Source organism: Notolepis coatsorum (assembly GCF_963971535.1).
Source record: "Notolepis coatsorum genome assembly, chromosome: 12".
In the NCBI taxonomy this organism is placed as follows: domain Eukaryota; kingdom Metazoa; phylum Chordata; class Actinopteri; order Aulopiformes; family Paralepididae; genus Notolepis; species Notolepis coatsorum.
In genome coordinates, this window is record NC_140176.1 from 76,052,238 (window position 1) to 76,077,284 (window position 25,047).

The 25,047-nt window shown below is 43.5% G+C and overlaps 1 protein-coding gene across 2 annotated transcripts in view; it reads left to right on the top strand.

Annotated features, from left to right (window-relative positions):
• The first annotated feature begins 9,272 nt into the window (after window positions 1-9,272).
• Window positions 9,273-25,047, top strand: part of LOC311238541 (rho guanine nucleotide exchange factor 4-like) — a 34,312-nt gene continuing 18,537 nt past the window's right edge. Inside the window, exon 1 of one of the 2 annotated variants that reach the window (XM_084326642.1) lies at window positions 9,273-9,378. Coding sequence is in view for 1 of the 2 variants with exons in the window: in XM_084326641.1 (XP_084182767.1) it covers window positions 17,347-17,379 (33 nt within the window). In the remaining variant the exon portion in view is untranslated. Of the gene's footprint in view, window positions 9,379-17,265; window positions 17,380-25,047 lie in introns of those variants that run through there. The other variant, XM_084326641.1, reaches the window with a different exon arrangement.

Sequence of the window (25,047 nt, forward strand, 5' to 3'; positions counted from 1 at the left end):
GAGGGTGCTCTCTCTCTCTCTCTCTCCTCCTCTCTCTCTCCCATTCCCACTCTCTCCTCTCTCTCTCTCCCATTCCCACTCTCTCCTTCTCTCTCTCCCGCCCCCCTCTCTCTCTCTCTCTCTCTCTCTCTCTCTCTCTCTCTCTCTCTCTCTCTCTCTCTCTCTCTCTCTCTCTCTCTCTCTCTCTCTCTCTCTCTCTCTCTCTCTCTCTCTTCCATTCGTCAAGTCACTCAGGGCAGCTATATAGTTGTATGGAGCTATCCTCTCACCGGGTCCTAGCCAGGCACGTGCCAGCCTACTGCCTGCTACACACACACACACAACACACACCACACACACACACACACACACACACACACACACACACACACACACACACACACACACACACACGCGCACACACACACACACACACACACACACAGTCCTGCCAGCTAGTATTGAATTCTCTATGCGGCCACATCTGATCCACTATATAGCTACCCACATCCACACTGTCTCCTCATGATTAAATGGCACAGTGCAACCTCGCTCACACACTGACACGCATTCCCTCTGCTCTGCTGCTACTGGGCCACACACTCAATACCCCTTTTTTCCTCATTAAACGAATACATACAGTAACTGTTCTTGGTGTTGTGCTCCATCAGTATCTCACTCATCTCTCCTACTGTCTCCATCACGGACACACGTTGCACACGTACTGTACACACACAGGTGCGCCCACACACACACACACACACATGTTTCTCATTAAGCTGATATATATTATTTACCGGCTTGGGATGGTGATCCCGTCACATATCTGTATTTCTCTTACTGGCTCTCCTCTAGTTATTCCATCCTTGATGCCCGTTGATACTGATTCTCCTCAAGGTAATCAGGGAGCTTATCTGAGATGTCTGTCTCACTTTCCCTGGATTCTGCATCGACTACACATCTACCGTGCGTTGGTAATCGATGTATAAAAGCCATGATACCCTGTTCTGTGCTTTTGGGCACTGGTGGTGGGTCACTTGAGGCACTTGGGCACTTGAGGTGCGTGGCACACATGGTATCCACGCATCACTGTGTGTGCCCATAACGACCCGCCTGGTTATTATTGCTGCCATTATTTCCCTTCATTCTTACTGCACCTTCGCGTCAGCTATGCTTGTGATGCCATGTGAGATGTTATGTGAGAATGACACGAATGCACACGGAATCTGTTCATCTCTGTGAAGTTCATGTGGATTTTCTCTAAGGAAATTATAATAATACAACACACACACTCTCTCTATCTCTCTCAAGGACAGCTCATTAGCGTGGAGAACAGAGCGTATTGAGAGCCTTAACCCCGCGCTTGACAGACAGAGGAAGCCGATCTGATGCGGTGAGACAATTCAATTGATGACATTGATTTCTCACCTCCTACGGGGACAGCAGTCTGGATAATACAGTTTAACACGGTCAAAGCCTCATTATTACACGGTTTCATTTGGTCCCAGTTGTATCTGATTTTTATTTTTATATAAAAAAAAATTCTATATAACTGAACATTTACATTGATATTGAGAATTATATTGAGTTCGTTTCGGGGTTAGAAAACAGCTGCCGTGTGACTGCTCAAAAACAAGGCTGTATGATGCATGGTATTTGGCTATAAGATGGAGCAGATATTGCTGTCGATGTTGTTTAGTGAGTCTTGTGGGAGAATTCACGTGCCCCTCCCCCGCCCACCCTTTTCTTCTAAACGAGGAGACTGGAAGCGCAGTCTGCACCCCTGCGCAGAGGAAATAAAGGCCAGTCTGTACCTGGAGCTCTGCCATGTCTTCCTGCTCGCAACCGCGTCCCCACACTGCCCCCTAGAGGGGAAGACTTGCAACTTGCAACAGTCCCGGTAGAGATCTCACCATGTGTTATTGCTATGAGAGGTGACATCGCCGTCTGCGTACGTTAATGTTTGCCCCGGGATGGTAAACTTGTCTACACTTGTCTGTCCAAGCAATATCCCGTGATGGATGAGGAAGACAACTCCTTCCCTCACCCTTATCCTGAAATGAAAAGGAGGTGTGTCTAAAACATCCTTTCATAACAGCAACTTAATAGCCGATTTACGAATCCATTTATCCCTTCTTTCGTTACTGGAGGCACCGGTGCGAGGCTCTCTCTCTCTCTCTCTCTCTCTCTCTCTCTCTCTCTCTCTCTCTCTCTCTCTCTCTCTCTCTCTCTCATTAAGCCTCTCACTCTCTCTCTGTCTCCACGGTGATTTGTCACCACGGTTACTCCCTCCGTGGCAACAGCTGTTTGTGGAGGAAGCTGAGAGTAGCATTGGTGATGAGGTGTGACAGCACTGGAGAGTATTATTAGCTTGGCAGCGCAGGTACTATCTAATATAATATGAGAGTCTGTGTGTCTCTGTGTGTGCGTGCCTGCGTGCGTATGCGTGTGCATGGGTGTGTGTGCAAGTTTGTGTGTGTGTGCATACACACGTGTGTTCATCTGTGTATGAAAGAGAAGAGGGAAGAATGGTTGAATTGTTTTGCCCCCCTGTATAACCCTTGTATAATCACCATATAACCCTTTTTAACCCCTGTATAACGCCTTGAACTCTCACTCACACCCCTCCGACACGGGAGATGTCAAAATAAGAGCTTTCCCCCCCCCTCCATTTAAATACCCACGTTGGGCTTTAGAAAGACACTAATGCTACATCAAAGAAAATAACAAAATCAGTATGAGCAAACAGCCTTACAAAGTGGATTAACAGGATGTGTGTATGTGCAGCAGAGAACAGCAGATTGGTCGTCCGTACTAATACACATTGGCCGTATTAGGGGGTGGGAAACTGATGGGTGGGGATCGGGCGTTGTGGACAGTGACTCCTACAGGTCGGTTGGTGCGGCTTGTATCTTGTATGTAGTTAGTGGTCCTCAAACTGCTCATCCATGGGCAGTAGTGATAACAGTGCTGTTGTGGCTGCAGTAGTGATAACAGTGCTGTGGCTGCAGTAGTGATACCAGTAGTGATAACAGTAGTGATAATAGTAGTGATACCAGTAGTGATAACAGTGCTGTGGCTGCAGTAGTGATACCAGTAGTGATAACAGTATAGTGATAACAGTAGTGATAACATTATAGTGATACCAGTAGTGATAACAGTAGTGATAACAGTAGTGATACCAGTAGTGATAACAGTAGTGATAACAGTAGTGATAACAGTAGTGATAACAGTAGTGATAATAGTAGTGATAACAGTAGTGATAATAGTAGTGATACCAGTAGTGATAACAGTGCTGTGGCTGCAGTAGTGATAACAGTATAGTGATAACATTATAGTGATACCAGTAGTGATAACAGTAGTGATAACAGTAGTGATACCAGTAGTGATACCAGTAGTGATAACAGTAGTGATAACAGTAGTGATAACAGTAGTGATAACAGTAGTGCTAACAGTAGTGATAATAGTATAGTGATAACAGTAGTGATAACAGTAGTGATAACAGTAGTGATAACAGTAGTGATACCAGTAGTGATATCAGTAGTGATACCAGTAGTGATAACAGTATAGTGATAACAGTAGTGATACCAGTAGTGATAACAGTAGTGATAACAGTAGTGATACCAGTAGTGATAACAGTAGTGATACCAGTAGTGATAACAGTAGTGATAACAGTAGTGATAACAGTATAGTGATAACAGTAGTGATAACAGTAGTGATAACAGTAGTGATAACAGTATAGTGATAACAGTATATTGATAACAGTAGTGATAACAGTATAGTGATAACAGTAGTGATACCAGTAGTGATACCAGTAGTGATAACAGTAGTGATAACAGTAGTGATAACAGTAGTGATACCAGTAGTGATAACAGTATAGTGATATCAGTAGTGATAACAGTAGTGATAACAGTAGTGATACCAGTAGTGATAACAGTAGTGATAACAGTAGTGATAATAGTATAGTGATAACCGTAGTGATAACAGTATAGTGATAGCAGTAGTGATAACAGTAGTGATAACAGTAGTAGTGATAACAGTAGTAGTGATAACAGTAGTGCTAACAGTAGTGATACCAGTAGTGATACCAGTAGTGATACCAGTAGTGATAATAGTAGTGATAATAGTATAGTGATAACAGTTGTAACTGAGGGGTACAATTCCCTGACTGTATTAATCAAGTACTGATATCATTAAATCACTACCGTCTATGTACTCCTGGCCAATACTGTACATAAGTATATTAGATTAGAACACTCCCACAATAACACGGTTTTCCACACAAAATACTCGTTTACAATATTTATTACATAAAAGGGATTATATTACATGACTTAATTGCGCTTATAAGGCAAATAGAATGTGCATAGGCGAGTCAATAGTAAATATTAAGTAATTATCTCTGGTACTCTGGGATAAGGGTGTACTACCGGTTGTAAGCCAGCAGAGGGAGGCAAAGCTCTAGGCAAGTCAATGGTTCACGGAGGCTATGTCACCCCTGGAGCAGCGGGGATAGGCAGCCTGGTCCCAGGATGCGCGCCGTGTAGGTGAAAGCTGTGGAGTCTCTGGTACGACAAAGACGGGCTTGAGTGATGTCCCCACGGGCACGTGGATCCCACAGCAGTGGGTGTAGGCGGTTCTCTGCTTCCAGCAGCTTAGTGAAGAATGAAGAATAATAATCCTTGCCGGAAAAGTGGCACTGCGGGCGGGGTGTAAATCCCCCGTGGTGCTGCTGCTCCGGTGTAGATATCCTCCAGTGCGGTAGTGCACGGTTGACCTTGACGTTACTATACTATTAGCACGGGCAATAAGTGCTCTATGTAGACGCACAGTTACTCACTCCACGCGGTCTTTGACTCGTAATGAAGGCTTACTAATAAATAGAGAACGATACGACAAACAGACGTATTAGGATAACACGAGACTATCTTGGGGCGATGCGAGCCCTGCTCTGCCCACGTTGCGTAGTGGGTGAGACGTTGCTTGGATAACTGAACCAGACTGAACTGAAGGCGAACTGAAGAGGAACTGCAAGGGGAGTTCTACATTTCTTGCGCCCTATTTATATGTACCGTGGACAAATAGTGCCATTCTGCTTTCGGTAGCCGTATTAGTGGGCAGAAGCTGGGCATGTACAGACATATCTTGTCGGTACCTTTGAAGTCAGCTCGAAGGGGTAAGGCAGTGGCGCCGGGGGATCGCTTCCAATAGGAGAACGAATATTATGGTCTGTCCTGTTGGTCTAAAGGGATATTCAGTGCATATTGTACAAGGAATATACAGGGGATATCAAACGATACACAAATATTATACATGGGATCTCAGGCAATAAATATATATATTCGGTTTAATCTGACCCTTTGTAACAACAGTAGTGATAACAGTAGTGATAACAGTATAGTGATAACAGTATAGTGCTAACAGTAGTGATAACAGTAGTGATAACAATATAGTGATAACAGTAGTGATAACAGTATAGTGATAACAGTAGTAGTGATAACAGTAGTAGTGATAACATTAGTGATATCAGTAGTGATAGCAGTAGTGATATCAGTAGTGATAACAGTAGTGATAACAGTAGTGACCAGTAGTAGTGATAACAGTATAGTGATAACAGTAGTGATAACAGTATAGTGATAACAGTAGTAGTGATAACAGTAGTGATAACAGTAGTAGTGATAACAGTATAGTGATGACAGTAGTGATAACAGTAATAGTGATAACAGTAGTAGTGATAACAGTAGTGATAACAGTAGTAGTGATAACAGTAGTGATAACAGTAGTGATAACAGTAGTAGTGATAACAGTAGTAGTGATAACAGTATAGTGATGACAGTAGTGATAACAGTAGTAGTGATAACAGTAGTAGTGATAACAGTAGTGATGACAGTAGTGATAACAGTAGTAGTGATAACAGTATAGTGATGACAGTAGTGATAACAGTATAGTGATAACAGTAGTGATACCAGTAGTGATAACAGTAGTGATAACAGTAGTGATAACAGTAGTGATAACAGTATAGTGATATCAGTAGTGATAACATTAGTGATACCAGTAGTGATAACAGTAGTGATACCAGTAGTGATACCAGTAGTGATAACAGTAGTGATAATAGTATAGTGATAACAGTAGTGATAACAGTAGTGATAACAGTATAGTGATAACAGTATAGTGATAACAGTATAGTGATAACAGTAGTGATAACAGTAGTAGTGATAACAGTAGTGATAACAGTAGTGATACCAGTAGTGATAACAGTAGTGATACCAGTAGTGATAACAGTATAGTGATAACAGTAGTGATAACAGTAGTGATAATAGTATAGTGATAACAGTAGTGATAACAGTAGTGATAACAGTATAGTGATAACAGTAGTGATAACAGTATAGTGATAACAGTAGTGATAACAGTAGTGATAACAGTATAGTGATAACAGTAGTGATAACAGTATAGTGATAACAGTAGTAGTGATAACAGTAGTAGTGATAACAGTAGTGATATCAGTAGTGATAGCAGTAGTGATATCAGTAGTGATAACAGTAGTGACCAGTAGTAGTGATAACAGTATAGTGATAACAGTAGTGATAACAGTATAGTGATAACAGTAGTGATAACAGTAGTGATAACAGTAGTAGTGATAACAGTATAGTGATGACAGTAGTGATAACAGTAGTAGTGATAACAGTAGTAGTGATAACAGTAGTAGTGATAACAGTAGTAGTGATAACAGTAGTGATAACAGTAGTAGTGATAACAGTAGTGATAACAGTAGTAGTGATAACAGTAGTGATGACAGTAGTGATAACAGTAGTAGTGATAACAGTATAGTGATGACAGTAGTGATAACAGTAGTAGTGATAACAGTAGTGATGACAGTAGTGATAACAGTAGTAGTGATAACAGTATAGTGATGACAGTAGTGATAACAGTAGTAGTGATAACAGTAGTAGTGATAACAGTAGTAGTGATAACAGTAGTGATAACAGTAGTAGTGATAACAGTATAGTGATAACAGTATAGTGATAACAGTAGTGATAACAGTAGTAGTGATAACAGTAGTGATAACAGTAGTGATACCAGTAGTGATAACAGTAGTGATACCAGTAGTGATAACAGTATAGTGATAACAGTAGTGATAACAGTAGTGATAATAGTATAGTGATAACAGTAGTGATAACAGTAGTGATAACAGTATAGTGATAACAGTAGTGATAACAGTATAGTGATAACAGTAGTGATAACAGTAGTGATAACAGTATAGTGATAACAGTAGTGATAACAGTATAGTGATAACAGTAGTAGTGATAACAGTAGTAGTGATAACAGTAGTGATATCAGTAGTGATAGCAGTAGTGATATCAGTAGTGATAACAGTAGTGACCAGTAGTAGTGATAACAGTATAGTGATAACAGTAGTGATAACAGTATAGTGATAACAGTAGTGATAACAGTAGTGATAACAGTAGTAGTGATAACAGTATAGTGATGACAGTAGTGATAACAGTAGTAGTGATAACAGTAGTAGTGATAACAGTAGTAGTGATAACAGTAGTGATAACAGTAGTAGTGATAACAGTAGTGATAACAGTAGTAGTGATAACAGTAGTGATGACAGTAGTGATAACAGTAGTAGTGATAACAGTATAGTGATGACAGTAGTGATAACAGTAGTAGTGATAACAGTAGTGATGACAGTAGTGATAACAGTAGTAGTGATAACAGTATAGTGATGACAGTAGTGATAACAGTAGTAGTGATAACAGTAGTAGTGATAACAGTAGTGATAACAGTAGTAGTGATAACAGTAGTGATAACAGTAGTAGTGATAACAGTATAGTGATGGCAGTAGTGATAACAGTAGTAGTGATAACAGTAGTGATAACAGTAGTAGTGATAACAGTAGTGATAACAGTAGTAGTGATAACAGTATAGTGATAACAGTAGTGATAACAGTAGTAGTGATAACAGTAGTAGTGATAACAGTAGTGATGACAGTAGTGATAACAGTAGTAGTGATAACAGTATAGTGATGACAGTAGTGATAACAGTAGTAGTGATAACAGTAGTAGTGATAACAGTAGTGATAACAGTAGTGATAACAGTAGTAGTGATAACAGTAGTGATGACAGTAGTGATAACAGTAGTAGTGATAACAGTATAGTGATGACAGTAGTGATAACAGTAGTAGTGATAACAGTAGTAGTGATAACAGTAGTGATGACAGTAGTGATACCAGTAGTAGTGATAACAGTATAGTGATGACAGTAGTGATAACAGTAGTAGTGATAACAGTAGTAGTGATAACAGTAGTGATAACAGTAGTAGTGATAACAGTAGTGATGACAGTAGTGATAACAGTAGTAGTGATAACAGTATAGTGATGACAGTAGTGATAACAGTAGTAGTGATAACAGTAGTAGTGATAACAGTAGTGATAACAGTAGTAGTGATAACAGTAGTAGTGATAACAGTAGTGATAACAGTGCTGCTGGCCCTGATGTGGCTGCAGGTGCTCTGCCACACTCATCTTCAGCTGTGTGTGTGTGTGCGTGCGTGTGTGTGTGTGTGTGTGTGTGTGTGTGTGTGTGTGTGTGTGTGTGTGTGTGTGTGTGTGTGTGTGTGTGTGTGTGCGCGCGTGTGTGTGTGTGTATGGGGGCTGGGGTGATGTCAGCAGCTGGCATGGTCAGTGACTGTGTGATGGTCTATCTGTGGCTCAGCTGCTAGGGGGGGTCCATGGAGGCCAGCAATAAACATATGTTTAATATACCGTATGATGTATGAGTTAAGCAGGTTTGAGGGGGATCTGGACTTTTTCAGCGGCTTGTGTGTGTATGTGAGTGTGACTGTGTGTCTATGTGTCTATGTGGGTGTGTTTGAGTGTGACTGTGTGTGTGTTGAAAGTGTTTTTGTGTCTGTTCGGTGGCACTGTGGGACTCTTGGCCCCCCGTACCTCTGTCATGGTGTCAGAGATGATTGGCCCCAATAGGCTGTGAGTGTTCTGATGACAGCGTCTGTCGAAGGCGAAGTGCATGTCGTGTGTCAGAGGACCTGGGGAGTGTTATTCTAGCCTCAGAGCACAATCCAGGCCAATAAAGGAGAGACTTATCATTTTGAAATAGTGCAACAGCTGAAGAGAGAGCTCCACAGGTTGTAATGCTACAAAAGTAGGAACTTGTTTGTATGTTTTATGAGTTTAAATACAATATAGTTGGTAACCCCGCCCTCTCTCCCTCCCTCTGTCTTCCAGCGGTGGTGATGCCTGATGGGATAGGAGACCGGGCCGGGCCGGGGGATGAACTTGGCAGTGAGGAGGACCTGCTGTACGACGACTTCTGCGGCTCGGGACACCGCTTTGGACACCCGGGAGGAGGGGGAGGGGAGCAGCTGGCCATCAACGAGGTAGGGAGGAAGATGGTAGCGTACTCTCTATATATTAAAATGGTGGTTAGTAATGATAACCGCCCCAAAGGTCATAGGTTTGGGAGCAAATATAGTGTGTGTGAGAGTTCTGACGTCTGTTCTACAACTCGGCACCTCCAAGACGGACGAGAGTGAAGACATCTTTAACGTGTCCCTCTTTAACCACTTAACGTTCCGACGGCCCACCCTCGGAACACACTTTACAGCCGTCTGTCGGCGTCACGCTGTGTTATTGCCTCTCAACCAACACATCGGTTGAAAGCCAAAATGGCCGCTGTTTGATTGACACACCGCTTGACTTATTACATGCTTCCAATCTCGGGTTATAAGACCAAACAGCCAACGAGTGTCAGTTTCGAAAAGGTGACCACCTCCGGTTTCGCCTCTCAATGACCGGACAAATGCTGATGCTGAAAATGATTGACCGTTTGTGTAGCCAATGAAATTCTGAAAAGAATGACATCTTTTGTTGTGTGAGGGGGGGGTGAGAAGGGGTGGGGGTGGTGTATCTGACAAGAGATTCGTGGAGGGGGGGGGGGACTGAGGTAGTTTTGACTCCTCTCACAAATCTTTGGAAAAACGCCTAAACATACCATTACATAAAGATGTGTAAAACACAATTCTTTTGTGATATTATTTGTTATCAACTTTGGACATGTTCTAGGTAAGATGTCAGGCTATGGCCCCATTAGTGTGTTCAGCTAATAACTATAGAGTAGATAGATCTGCAGGCATCTGTTTGCAAAATAATAAAAACTTTTATTTCAAACCTCTGTAACTCTATGACAATAGCATTCTTCAAGAAAAGTTGGTGGTTGTAGTGTAGAATTGTAAGTGTTTCCCCAGACGTATAATGTCATAAATGTCTTGATGAATTGAAAATGGGGGACCCTGATGTAAACAAGACGAAAGTCTTTCTCTGGTCTGCATCCCATTAACAATTGTGTGTATTGAGCCGTACTGTATTGTACCCATTCTGCAATCTGTTAATAAAGTTTTCAATCAATCAATCAAGCAGGCGCTGTCGGCGTTGCGTGTTTATATGTTATGACAGCTGGGCACATGCGCAGTCGGCACGCATATCCACAGAGGTAACCGTGCGGTTACAAAATCTGGCTTGCACACGGATGCGACGTCGGTGCAGACAAGAGCGCTGACGAAAATTACGCAAATTACGTCATGCGTACCACTGTTAGATTTCGATCAATCAGCCAGTATCACCTCTTCATCTGTTGGCTTGTGTTATCACCTCTGTATCCGTTGACTCTGCGTTGTGTTTAATCTCTCCGACGTCTCCTCATACTGGCTGTACAATCTTTTGTCATTCCCCTTTAATGCAATCCGTAACCATAATAATTCACCACCTTCATGAGAATTCGTCACTTGACAGCGTAATACCTTTCTTGAAAAACGTTGTTTATTACATAAACAAAAGCCTCAGATCAGATGTTATCAGATTGTATTGTCCTTGAAAAGTCTTTGGAAGAAAACTAAATTCATTATTCTAATGATCTCTCCTTTCACCCCTCTCGGTGATCGTCGCGGCCTAGCTGTTATCCAAAAGCCTTCATGGTTGTCGTGCCACGTCAGTCCCCCCCCCCCCCCCTTGCGTGGGGAGGAGGGAGCCGTTTCAAAGTCTCTGATCAACGTCCGCTTGCGTCAGCTTCGTGTCCAGATCTAACCCATACGCGGCAGAACACCCACATTATAATAATCATCATCATTAATGACAGGCCCCGCCCCTCTTCTGGTTGTCATGTGACGCGCTGTCATGGTAACTGCTTTTAACCTTTAACACACATTAAAAACGTCTGTTTCATTCATGTCAAACTCTCTCTGCCATCCTGCCTGCTGCTGTTCTTATCAGTTGTTTGTGCTGATGGAATGCAGACACCCTGACTGCTGCTTGCCTCCATACACATCTACCGTTCTGACCTGGCCCCTTTAGATGCTGTCATCTCCCCCAATATACATTACATACATCGAAAAACCTCGATTTCCTTCACAACGCACACCAATGCGCATCTGCGGACGCAGGAAGTATATTCAGGCCTTCACCCTAACCTTAACCCTAACTTCATATCTTAACCATAACCATTAAGTGAATGTTAAATGCTGTAAAAGGTGTGTTATCTGTAAACGCAATAGATTTTTATTCAGCGGGTTTTCCATCTACAGATTAAACTATATAACCCTCCATACTGACATGGTAAAAGGGGGGTTTTACTGTCTGATTACATGGTTATTCCAACTGACCATCCCATTGACTTCCTGCTATGTTTATGAATGAACTAGCAATGCATTGTGGGTCAACCACATCATTTCTCTGTTTGATTTCCTCAGTCAAATCGCGATTGGTCAAGGTGGGCTCTCATTTACATTTAGTCATTTAGCTGACGCTTTTATCAAATTAAATCAAATCAAATTTATTTGTAAGGCCCGACAACACACGTTGATGTCCCCATGGGCCGGACACGTCATCTTTAAATAAGTTAAGAAGAAACATCACAATAAATCAAGAACAAAACAAAAACACCATAAAGTCCAAACATTTTTAAATAAATTAAATAAATGAATGCAACACATACATACAGACATACACTCCCAGAATGCGAAGGTAAGGAAAAACTCACTAAAACCTAGCAATAGGAAAAAATGCACCAAAGTGACTTACAAGTTCTGTACGACAAGTCATCAGGAGGGGCACAACTCTATCAGCTGAGTAACAATGTTCATCAAAGTGTTGAGTGCTACAGTGTAGGTTAGTATATTAGCACAAGTGCATGACAGTAAGGTTAGTTAGGGTTAGACTTTATTTATTATTTATTTCTCTCTCTCTCTCTAAGCCCCTCCCACTTCCTGGTTGTCATGCAGAATCGGTGTGACGGATTAAGGCAAACCACCTGCCACCGAAACAATTACTGCAGCTTAGAATACAATTTCGAGGCTCTGTCGGGGGGGGGGGGGAGTCGGTCCCCTGGGAATGAACCTGATTGATTCATTGTCGTGGCTAAATGGCGTGAGTTCCTCCCTGCCTCGCTCCGGATGACAGGAGGGGAATATTGAGAGGAGTTAAGAGAAACCGAATGCACTTCGCTAAAGGAAATGTGCTATTGTCTCCAAAGTGCCGTTGTGCATTCCATTTGACCGCTGTCGATATGGTCTTTGTGAGCGGAAAAACAATTTAAATAAGGATTATGATTACATTTTTTACGTTATTCAGTATTGATTCCTCACTTCATGGTAGTGTGGCATACCTAATTCATTTAATTTAATTTTGTATTTGTTCCATGCATGGCACTGCACAATTTCATAATAAAAGCACCTCCCAGTTTGCACATTCCATGATCCGATATGATCCAAGACAAACAATTTATACATAAATGGCATTGTTATTAGAAATGACCATTAAAACAAATTCAAAACAAATCCGTTATTCAAATACATAGGAGTTATTATTTTAGCCATAGGCTAATGTGCACTGCAAAGAAAAGAAAATCATAACAAATAATTCAATCTTGTATTGAGGGTTAAAATATGAAACAAGAGAATTCCACTTGTTCCAATGCAACTGAACTTGTTTCAAGAAATCTATTGACAATGTTGTGAAAGATATTGAGAAAGATACATGTTGCTTGCTTTGAGGCAATCGCAGAAAGAAGCCTATTGACCATATTCACACGGCATGGGAACAGGGTGGAAAGGAATCCCAACCTGAACATGACATAAAAAGCAAAATGGCCACATAAGGTTAGTTGGTATTCCAACAAGGGACATTATCTCCCCCTACTGGCAGACCTTTTCACTTGTTTCAAGGAAATAAGATTTAAAGACTCAATGCAAGATTAAATGACTTGTTTAGGCTGTTGTGGGTATGATCTGGTTAACTTGTGAGAGGACAGGTGACCTATGACCAGTCAAATGCGCACACTGAAACGTTCACAGCCTTGTGGTACATGTCTGATCATATATTACATTAAAAACAATGCAAAATAAGCTGCTTTCATACCTTATTGATCTGAAACGTCGCAGTTCTACATTGTTTTTCATCACTGTGTTCCTCTGCTCTAGCCTCTCACATCACACGCTAATGAGTTACCTCCCTTTCCCTGACAGCTTCCCTGATTGGCTGGAAGCCTGAGCCACTCTTAAACCTTCAGAAGGCATGACTCAGTATTGGGGCTGTAGTGGATATTGACGTCACACTACTCATCAATGACAAACATTTTATGATTTTTCTTTGGTGTCAGAATTAAAATTAAATTAAACAATATCACAAGAGGGAGTGCTGTTGTACTGAATATCAGCACGGCTGTGATTCGGTCATCATAGAAGATAATCACTGCTGGTCTGATATTCAGTGATTATTATTTATTAGTTAACAGTAATAAGCGACAACAGATTATGATTTGTTTGTTCATTTAATCATTTATTTCCCTCCGTCAACAAATAGGTCCACAACGGTGCTCTTGAACTTGGACCGTTGCCTAATTAACGGTTATTAATAGAACACCTGTGCAGCGGAGTGATACAGTACATGGTTAAAAGTCCCAGTGATGTTATACTGAATATCAGCACTCATGGAATGCCTCTTGTCCAATCAAATGACTTGGTTGTAACTAACTGTTAATATATTAGTAGTATAATGTTAAGTAGAAGGAATTAACCTGCTACTGCAAGTTTAAGATGGAGATTTTAGTTTTTTTGCATTGTACTAATTGTTTTTTAGTTTAACTGCCGAAAACAGCGACAGTTAATACTGTATATATTTAATAATACACTAAACCAAGACACCAAGGCCCTCTGTGCCCAAGGAATCATTCCAGGGCCCCTCGCAGGAAGCTATACGTACAAATACATGTAAAATAATGGTTCATATAAAGACAGGATGACAGCAAATTAATTGGAATGCCCCCTCAGACTGAGGACTGAAGGCTAGAAATGGCCACCATTGTGATAGGTTAGACACAAGCGCCGGGGATGCTGGGTGATTACGTCGTCATGGATACCGACTGTCGGGGCCTCCGGTGATGTAGAGTCCGGTGAACTGTGATTCTCCAGCAGATAAATTGCTCCCTCCACCTCTTCTACAAATCATTTCTTCATGTGACCTTTTCTCACGGCGAGGCTTGTAAATAATGGATGATGTTCTAGTGATATCCTTCTGGATGGGTTCAGAGCAAATAAGAATAGAATTCTGTATCTATCACCAAACCAGATGGGCTAGTGAAGAGAGATCTCTCTTTCTCTCTCTCTCTCTCTCTCTCTCTCTCTCTCTCTCTCTCTCTCTCTCTCTCTCTCTCTCTCTCTCTCTCTCTCTCTCTCTCTCTCTCTCTCTCTCTCTCCTCTCTCTCTCTCTCTCTCTCTTCTCTCTCTCTCTCTGTGTGTGTCTCTCTCTCTCTGTGTGTCTCTGCTGGCATGGGTTTCTAAGATATAGGTGGAGCTGTTGTGTTATGTTTGGTTGAGAGGCTTGTGTGTGTGTGTGTGTGTGTGTGTGTGTGTGTGTGTGTGTGTGTGTGTGTGTGTGCGTGTGTGTGTGTGTGTGTGTGCGGTGCGTGCATGCGTGTCCGTGTGTGTCCGTGTGTGTGTGTCCGTGTGTGTGTGTGTGTGTGTCCGTGTGTGTGTGTGTAGGCACCTTTGTGCATGCGTTAATGTGGATCTGTGAGTATGTGGAAGTGCACGTCTGTGCGTGAGATCCATCCATGTGTGTGTATTTGCGTCTGACCTTGTGTGTATATGACAGATATGTTGGTTTGGTTCCAACTGGTTATTGAGGTCAGCAGCAGCATGGAGAGGTGGAACCAAAGGGCGAGACACGGGCTCATTGGCTCCGCTGGGTCAGTCATTCTCCAAGCTCATTGGTCAAAGGCAGAGAGGTATGATGATCAGATTGGGAGTTTACCTGGCCTTACAGGAAATGTATAAATGCACGTTGCTCAAATGTATCACATGGGATCATGAGAACAAAAATGAATAATAATAGTTATTATTATTATTATTCATAATATATCAGCTGACAGGGGAGAAGAGATTCTAGCAAGCGGCACAAAAAGACACGTACTGTAAATATGAGCGTGCAGACACACAAACGAATACAAAATGATACGTACATGAATCCCCTCCCCCTTTTGAGAGGCTCATTACTGCACGCATTCACGCACTCAAACACACCAATCCACTTAGCGGGAGTAGTTCATTATTCTGCCTACCCCCCCCCCCCCTTCTCCATCCCTCCCCCCCTTCTCCATCCCTCCCTGGGGGGGTTGCTAAGGGCCGTGCCTCAACCATTCCGGTATCCAGGATACGCCGGCACGCTCAACCCAAACTGATTGGCCGCCCGGTCGTAAGAGGGTGGGGGGAGAGAGAGAGAGAGAGAGAGAGAGAGAGAGAGAGAGAGAGAGAGAGAGAGAGAGAGAGAGGGAGGACGATCCGGGAAGTGAGATGGATGGCTGAGGAGGCGGTGCAGACCTAGGTAGCACAGAGAGCACCACTGTAGCTGCACGCTATATAAGAGAGAGAGAGATAGAGAGAGAGAGAGAGAGAGAGAGAGAGAGAGAGAGAGAGAGAGAGAGAGAGAGAGAAAGGGAGAGAGAAAGGGAGAACTAAAAGAGAGAGAGAATGAGAGAACAATGGCTGTGATGTCAGAGTGCTAGAAACAGCTGTGTAGGCTATCCCAGGCACCTGGAGAGAGAGAGAGAGAGGGAAGTGTGGGGAAGGGAGGCGGCGAACAAGAGAAGAGGACAGAAGAGGTGGACGTGGAGAGGACAAGAGAGGACAGATCTACGGCGAGAGGAGGAGGAACGAGCATGAAGAACGGACGAGGAGCAAGGCAGCGTCGTCTCCTCCACCTCGCCTCCTGACATGACGAAGGAGAGGCGGTGAAGAAGGAGAACGAGGAAGAGGGAGGTGGACAGTCGGGACGTGGCATAAGAGAGAGGGAGGAGGAGGAGGGCGGGAGGAGGAGGTGCCGTGAGACGAGGGAGAACAAGAGAAGAGAGAGTGCCTCTCGAAGCGCTACGCTAAGCAGCACAGACATTCACCCCCCGAATAACAACGCACACGCGCGCACACACACACACACACACACACGCAGCCAGCCTCTGAGGCGTGTGAGCAGTGGAGAGAGAGAGGAGGAGGAGAAGGAGGAGGAGGAGGGGAGGTACGTCGGAGTGAAACTGGGGAGCGGCAAAGTGGCAGGAGAGGAGGAGGAGGAGGCGGGAGCCGGCGAGGAGCGGAGACGGGGGAGGAGGAGAGGAGAGGGAGGAGGAGGTGGAGGGAGAGGGAGAGGAGGAGGGGCGGCGGCTGCGCTGGCCGCGGCGGCTGCCCTGGCGGCGGCCGCCGCGAAGCTGGAGCACCACAACAACAACATCACGGCCGAGGACAGCCGCGGAGCCGGCGCCGGAGGGGGGGGCGAGGCGTTGTGGTGCGGCGGCCAGGCGCTGAGGGAGCGGAGGCGCAGGAGGGGGAGAGGCGGAGGGGGCAGTGAGGAGGCGGAGGGGGAGGGAGGGGGTGGAGGGGGTCCCACGGCCCGCGGCGGCGGCTCGGGCCGGTGGAGTCGGCCGCGGACGGGCTTCCTGAACACGCTGCTCCGCTGCAACCTGCACCCGGAGACGCAGAAGGTGGTGGTGTTCCTCATCATGATGCTGCTGGTCGTCATCAACGTGGTGCTCATGTTCCTGCTGGCCTTCCAGTAGGGGGCGGCGCTGGGGGGGTTGTGGGGTGGGGGGGGGGTCGCACACACATACGCACGTTAAGACATAACTCACACAGGTGCACGCACACACACACACACACACACTCACACAAACTCACCAACGTCACAGGGGGGGGGGGGGGGGGGGGACACACGTCGCACGTGTACCGGGGCATCTAGAGAAGAGGGGGAAGAGGAGAGAGAGAGAGAGAAGGAGGATTTCCCTGTGGGAGTGCAGGGGGCTGCTGGTGTTGATGGGAGTCCAGGATGACAAGAGAAGGGCACAGGTAAACACCAGGAAGAGCGCCGATTGTGTGTGTGTGTGTGTGTGTGTGTGTGTGTGTGTGTGTGTGTGTGTGTGTGTGTGTGTGTGTGTGTGTGTGTGTGTGTGTGTGTGTGTGTGTGTGTGTGTGTGTGTGTGTGTGTGTGTGTGTGTGTGTGTGTGTGTGTGTGTGTGTGTGTGTGCATGCACAAACATGTACAGTGTACACACACTAGTCTAGGCTAGCTAATAGTATGTGAGTGTGTGTGTTTGTTGGCAATTAATGTCTGCTACTATATGTTATAATGTAAGGAATCTACTAGCAGATGTCATAGTAGTGTTTCCTTCTCCATACAAATGCATTGGTGTGTGTGTGTGTGTGTGTGTGTGTGTGTGTGTGTGTGTGTGTGTGTGTGTGTGTGTGTGTGTGTGTGTGTGTGTGTGTGTGTGTGTGTGTGTGTGTGTGTGCATGCACAAACATGTACAGTGTACACACACTAGTCTAGGCTAGCTAATAGTATGTGAGTGTGTGTGTTTGTTGGCAATTAATGTCTGCTACTATATGTTATAATGTAAGGAATCTACTAGCAGATGTCATAGTAGTGTTTCCTTCTCCATACAAATGCATTGGTGTGTGTGTGTGTGTGTGTGTGTGTGTGTGTTTGTGAGAGACACACCCTGTGTGTGATGTCACCAGGATGTAAACGTAGGGTTAATCCATAGACAATGAATGGAGCAGTGACTTTGCAGAGCCATTAAATGTCTGTGTGAGCTCTTACACTCAAGCCAAGGTTTAAATCCTAGCTCTGGCCTGTCAGTACTGTTAATAATTACTATGCGGCTTATTTGGGTGTGAAAACTCAACTTGCATTTTATGACTCTTTCTCAGATTTGTTTGTTTCAGGAGAGTGGTGCATGCTCACAAACATAGACTGAATATTCCTGGGGCACAGGAATCACACAATATGTGAATTAATTAAATAACTGTAATTTCCCTTTTTGTGTAAACGGTGTGTCTAGGAAAGTTCAGAGTTCAAAGTTGAAACGTGTGATGTCATCAGGTATAAAAATCTGCTCCATAGATGATGAATGGGGGAGTTACTATGGCCCACAATGCTTGCTTGAGTTTTTATACCTAAATGAGCTTTATTCTACACAAGTGTTCTCAGTCGTGAAACAGCCTACACAGAATGTTCCCCTGGGTGTGAGTGTTGCCTCAGGCCCACCACGCTATGTTAGCCCTGTGCCAGCGCAGGAGAGAGGCCTGGCAGAACACATTATCATTCTGCACTAGCTGGAAGAAATGTTCTGGGTTGTTTGTATTTCTTAAACCAATCAGAATCGTAACCTACGCTACGACCAACCTAGCCTAACCTGCGCCAAGCTCACTGGTTTGCGCCAAGCTCACTATTTCAAAATAGGGCTGGGGGGGTGAACCGGTTAGCAAACATGCAAGAATGCCCCTAGATAGCAACATTTGACTATCTTTAAAACAATCCATAGAATGAACCATCAGACTTGCCTTAGTGGACAATCCAAATATTTGTCCAAGTTATGCATCATAAGCATGTAGCTTGCTAGTCGCATAGCGAGGGGATTTTGAAAATGGCAACATAAGGGGAGACTAGTATTGGACGGAAGGACGCTCAGAAATAGTTTACTTATATGTACGGTCCTCCATATTCTTTCAGTCAGACTAGTGTAACCATTGCCATCTTTTCCAATGGACCTATCTCAAACCCCACCCTCTTTTCTTGATCCTCCAATCATGACTGTCCCTTGTCCGAGGGAAGCAACAGTTGTGACTGGAGGATCAAGAAAAGAGGGGCGGGTTTGAGGAAGGTCAATTCACTGTCCATAGAGTTGGGAAGTCAACTCGGCCCCTTTCCGTGGCTGCTGGTACCAGAACACGCCACTCACTTTTCCCATAGTATGAGGATACCCTGTATGAGGATATTTTCTAGCATTTTATGTACTAATATTTCACATATCCGTGATAGAAAAGCCAGAATATACTCACCACTGCATTTCAATCAAACTTAAAACGTATAATTAACCGGAATCTTGAGCAACAGAATCACAACACTGTATCCAGGATCCCTGCAGCCGGTCCACTCGTGGTGGCAGCTATGGTGACAATTTAAAATGTCAATTCCCTCGGTATCGTCAGGGGGAAATAATATTAACTTTTTCTTAAGACAAGAAATAAGATAAGATGTTCCTTTATTAATCCCCTTGGGGAAATTCAGTTGTCATAGCAGCACGGCGGAGGGGGAGGGGAGGTACAGACAGGGTAATAGAAATGACAATAAAAATATCAGATAGGTGGTATAGAACAAGATAAACTACTGTATGAGTAAAATGTATAGGAAGTCTGGTCAGCCGGGCAGGTGGAACATATTTATACTCTGACTATCGGCAATAATGATAACACAATGTGCCAGAGTCCATGCAGGGTTCAGTAGTTACAGTATTAGGGGCATTATTATAATACCTTTATTCATTTATCATCGATCGTTGATCATCAAGACTTGGAATGTTCTTGGATGAAAAGCTTCATGACATGACAGTTCACTGAGTATAGCTCTAGCCCCAGTAGCGTAGATAGTCGTGATTTATTATTACTGATTTATTTACAAATGGTAATTCTGTCTGAATAAAAAAAACGGGTTTGGACTTCAGTAACTCTATGAAGCAGCTCCAGACTTTATACCAGATGTCATCACAAGTTTGAATCTTAGCACTCAGGTTTTTGGATTTGGGAGAGTTAGGACTGTCTTAGACCATAAAAAGAACACATATTGATTCCTCTTGTGTGGCGTTCCCTCGTGATGATTTATCTCAAGGCTAGCCGGTTTTAGGCTATGTTCATGTCAGTGCCTGAAAAACTCAGACTTTAGCAACTATGTTGTCTGTTGTTTTGTTTCGCTCTGGTATGTTGTTGATTCAGCTCCTCCCATGAATTGTTTGTGTGTGTGTGTACCTTATTGCTAGATGCTCCTAGGAAATCTGGCTCTGCTCATTTGCAAATGGAGTTCAGAAGGTTATAGCCAATCAAGTATAAAGTATATTGTGAATAGACTAAGCAGCATGTGTTACTTGCTTTGAATATAAATAAATATTTATAATCCCAGTGACCATGATTCAAAATGTATAGTTTGTTTCGCTATCGCATTGTTTTCATCGTCATTCTATAATTGACCTCAAATCCAGCCCTCTTTTGTTGATCCTCTCATCACAATTGTCGCTTCCCTCGAACAAACAGTTTGAGTAGGTCAATCATGTGTGTAGGTGGCCTTACGTGTTGAGTGGGGTGAGCGTGGGACTGGGGTCTGCGTGCTGCTCCATATATAGCTTGGTGTTGCAGACAGATCCTGAGTGCTGTAGACTAAAGCATTACTGATCCGCCAGCTTTTCCCAGAGCAGACGTGTTTATTTACCGCTTAGCTGCTCACGTTAGGATCAGCTGGCGAGGTGAAGAGGGGTTCAGCTGCTCGCAAGCGTGTGTGTGTGTGTTTGTGTGTGTGATTGCGTGCGTGCGTGCATGCGTGTGTGTGTGTGATCACCTGCGGCCTGGTTTGTCTGGGCTATCCAGGACAGTGGTGAGGATCTAGAGGACGAGAGGGTCAGTGTCTAGGAACACTCTGTCGTCCTGACAACCACTGTTGCACGCTAGACTTATTGCCCCACATTGCAACTTGATGGATTGGATTGCCCCACATTATAATTTGAGAGACACTGTTAAGGCTGTCGTCCTAGTGTCTGAGCTATATACTAGTTGATCTTATACAACGGCATGCAAATTTCTCGATTCTGATTGGCCATTTACACGTCTTTATTGGCAACAATCCACGGTCCTGGGCTCAGGACCCGCCCACAACCGAATCACATATCACTCCCCGGCTCACTCCGGGAGAAAACAAGATCGCGGACAACAAATGGATATGTTGATAGCACATAACGACTAAATATGAAGCGATTCTGTCAAGGGGAATGTGTTAGTCCTTTAAACAATGTTGGATGATGTAATTGATGGGTCTTGAGTCAATCTAGAACAAAAGAAAAATCGCGGATTGATTGATTGATTAATTGATTGATTTAAATTTCTACTTCCTTCCCACTGACTGCAGCGTTCACTCTCACACTGTCCGACGCTGGCGTACCCACAAACACACACACACACACACACACACACACACACACACACACACACACACACACACACACACACACACACACACACACACACACACACTCCTGTCTGCAACAGCGGGGGAGTCAGACTGAGAGAGAAGCAGCGCTGTTTTGAGTGAGCATGGTCTATTGAATTGATTGATTGGTTGATTGCTAATTTTATTACTGTACCCCTGGTTTCCAACTGGTTAAGTTTAGGCTAAAAGAAATAAATAAAAAAATAGGGCGAAGAAAACGTTTTTTTCCTATAGGGCAAAGAAAACGTAATTTGTTTTACCTACTTTATATAGAAGCATCTAAGAATGAAGTTCTATGGAAAGTAGGTCTGCATTCCCTTAACAATTGTGTGTATTGAGCCGTACTGTATTGTACCCATTCTGCATCTGGTAATAAAATTTTCAATCAATCATTCCAATAATACACAGTTGGATGTGTTAGTTGGTTGGATGCACTTCAAGCTGCTTCCACATGAGGCAACTTCTCTCAATCATTCCAATAATACACAGTTGGATGTGTTAGTTTGGTTGGATGCACTTCAAGCTGCTTCCACATGGAGGCAACTTGTCTTTTTTGTAGTTGTGGGAACTACTTTTTCTGGCGGATGGTTTTTTCAATAAATCTTCGATTAATGTGTGTTTATTGTATAGAAATAAGGTTGGATGAATCTGGCAGTTGTATAAAAGCTTTACACCACTTGTAGTCGTGATTTGTGACCAATAAACCATGCCTAGGGGGGTCTAACGACCACCCCTAGGCATGGTTTATTGGTCACAAACCACTCCTGCGCGTGATGTAATGCTTAAATATTAACTAGTCAAGGCTGTAAGACATAGAATATGTATTTTAACACAGATCTATAGACATGATAATATTTTCCCATCACAGGGTCATATTCAGCCCCGCCCCCAGAAAACAGCTAAACAACTTTTGCTAAAGAAAATAATACAAAGATAATACATAGCGCCATTTAACCTTTTGCTATGCCATGGAACAGCTGTTTCCCAGGGAGCTATTCAGCGAGATGAAATAAACTGCCATGTGCCTTTAGGAAATACACAAAGTTATGTTGTTTTTGTTTGTTTTATTCATAGTTTTAAGCAGACTTATCAATGCTAAGAAACGTTTCAAGTTGATCCTCTTTTTTTTGTGTGCAAAATATCATACAGTCTCCATAGTAAAGTATTGAACCAGGGGGTCACATGGAGTCACATGATAGTTCTAAGACACGTCAGATTCCAGACATATTTCTGCCTATGGTCTTTATTAAGATAGAATTCTGAGAAAACAAAAAAAAAATATATATATATAGCCTACATACAATTGAAAAGGTTAAATGTGATTTGAAAGGGTTAAAAGGCTGGGGTAGGCCATTTCATTTTGGAGAAATGAACAAGAGTGATCTTCCATGTCCAGCAGAAATAGAGTACAGTAAGCTCTGCATCACTTCCCAAGCCTGGCGCTGTGAGCTATGCAGCACAACAAAGGTTTCCCATAAATACTCAGAGGCACCAGCAGCTTCAAGCTGGATTTTTTCAAAGAATTATGAAAATAAATAAATATGTTTATAACATGGTTTATGTCTTGTGCAATCGTAATGGTGTGTATTATTGACCTCCAGTTAGAGGATCAAGAAAAGAAGGTTAGCTTTGAGATGTTTAGGATGTGGATATGTTTAGGTATACTATTTTGTAGTCTTTTATCGTAATGTTTAGCAAAGGACTCTACTGTCCTTTAGGCATAATAATATTTATGAAAGGACTATACTCAACTATCCTCTAGGTATAATAATCTTTATGAAGTTGTGGTTGTGTCACTTGTTGTTTATTATCAGAATATTCAAGACAGGGAATATGGTTGTGTATATGGCTATTTAATGTTATCCTGTGTGGTTCGCACCACTGGGATATTAAAGCCGTGTATCACGGCATGTCTTTAGAGAAGGGGATATCGTGGTGTCACTCATAGTGCAGATGGCAAGGAACTGGGAGAGGAAGACGAGACGAGAGGCGAGAGAGACGGTGTAGGTGTGTTGCCTAGCAACAGCCTGCGTGTTGATGGATCTGTGGCACAGAGACACAGATCACTGAGAAAGAACACACGTTCACTCTTCACACACAGTGCAGTATCATCTCAGCGTGGTCACTTCAGCTCAATACAATGTATAGTAGTATGTAGCCGTGAGTTAGACGTGGAGGGGGGAAAAGATCTCTCAGCATTGATCCCCTCGGTGATGTGGCACGTTCCAGTGAAACGGAATTGGTTCCCAAGTCCGACAAAAGGATCGGTGTTGTCTCCGCGAGGGCTGAGCGGTGCGTAACGGACGGACCGGCTGGAGCCTGAGGCCGTGTTGACGCAGTGTGTGTACGAGGCAGCGTGAAATATGACCACTGCAGTGTGTTCATCAATAACGCCATCTCTCCTCTCCCTCTGATTGCTCCCCCTTTCTCTCTCTCTCTCTCTCTCTCTTCCCCTCTGTCTCCCTCCCCCGCCCTCTCGGTTTCATCCCCCCTCCCCCCGCCTTATCACCACATTGATCTCTCTGTCACGCTCGGGCCTCAGACTACGGCTGCCCGAGCGGTCGATGCCTCTTTACACTGGGGCCGATGCTGCTTGTTAGCTTAGCTACAGAATAGCTAAGCGACAAGGCTGTGATTATGTGGTGACAAAGGGACTGTGGAGAGTGCAGAGTCATCGGCTGTGTGCCGAGTGACGTTGAGTGTGTTCACACGCACGTTGATATTCCAGATAGATACTAACATCCTGGTTAATGACGGGATACAATGTTTATATGGATCCTGCTACTATTGCCATGGGAAAATCGCAAACGTCCAACACGGCATATGGTGATTACATGCCTCAGTGTACCAGATGACATCTTCATATTTTAGTAATTACCTGGGATCTGAGCTCATCCTATGGCTATTATAAATGGGACACCACGATAACATGGGCCAACTCATAGACTCATCAAGTGGCCTATCTGGAATAATATAGGATTATCAATCTGTGTACATAACATAACCTATTGCATTCCTGTCTTGTAAACCTAGTTGTGACAGCATGAAGACGGATTGTAGGCTATTGTATACTGCTTGTTTAGCTAACACTGTTTAATGCCATTTTGGATTACAGTATGATTTTCTCGTTTCTTTTGAAAGAGTTACTTGTTCTGCTTCAGTGGCGCTAAATACACTGCAAATTCTAAATCTTCCCACCATCCTTTTTGGCGGGAAGTGAAGAGGTTTAGCTGACTTCACAACCTTATCCAGAGTAATTATCTCATCCTGTGGAGGTTCCGGGGGGAGGGGTGATTTCCTTACCACCAGGAGTATGATTGTGAAATGTCCCAACCTCTTACGTCTTTAATTATGAACGCACACGCTCCGACTAACCACCTCCCTCCCGATAATGAAGTTTGAAAAGTTGAAATATTAACATTTGAAAACTTGACTCATGCGGTTCCTCGTCTGAAGGATTTTATTCGGATCGTTCCCGGGAC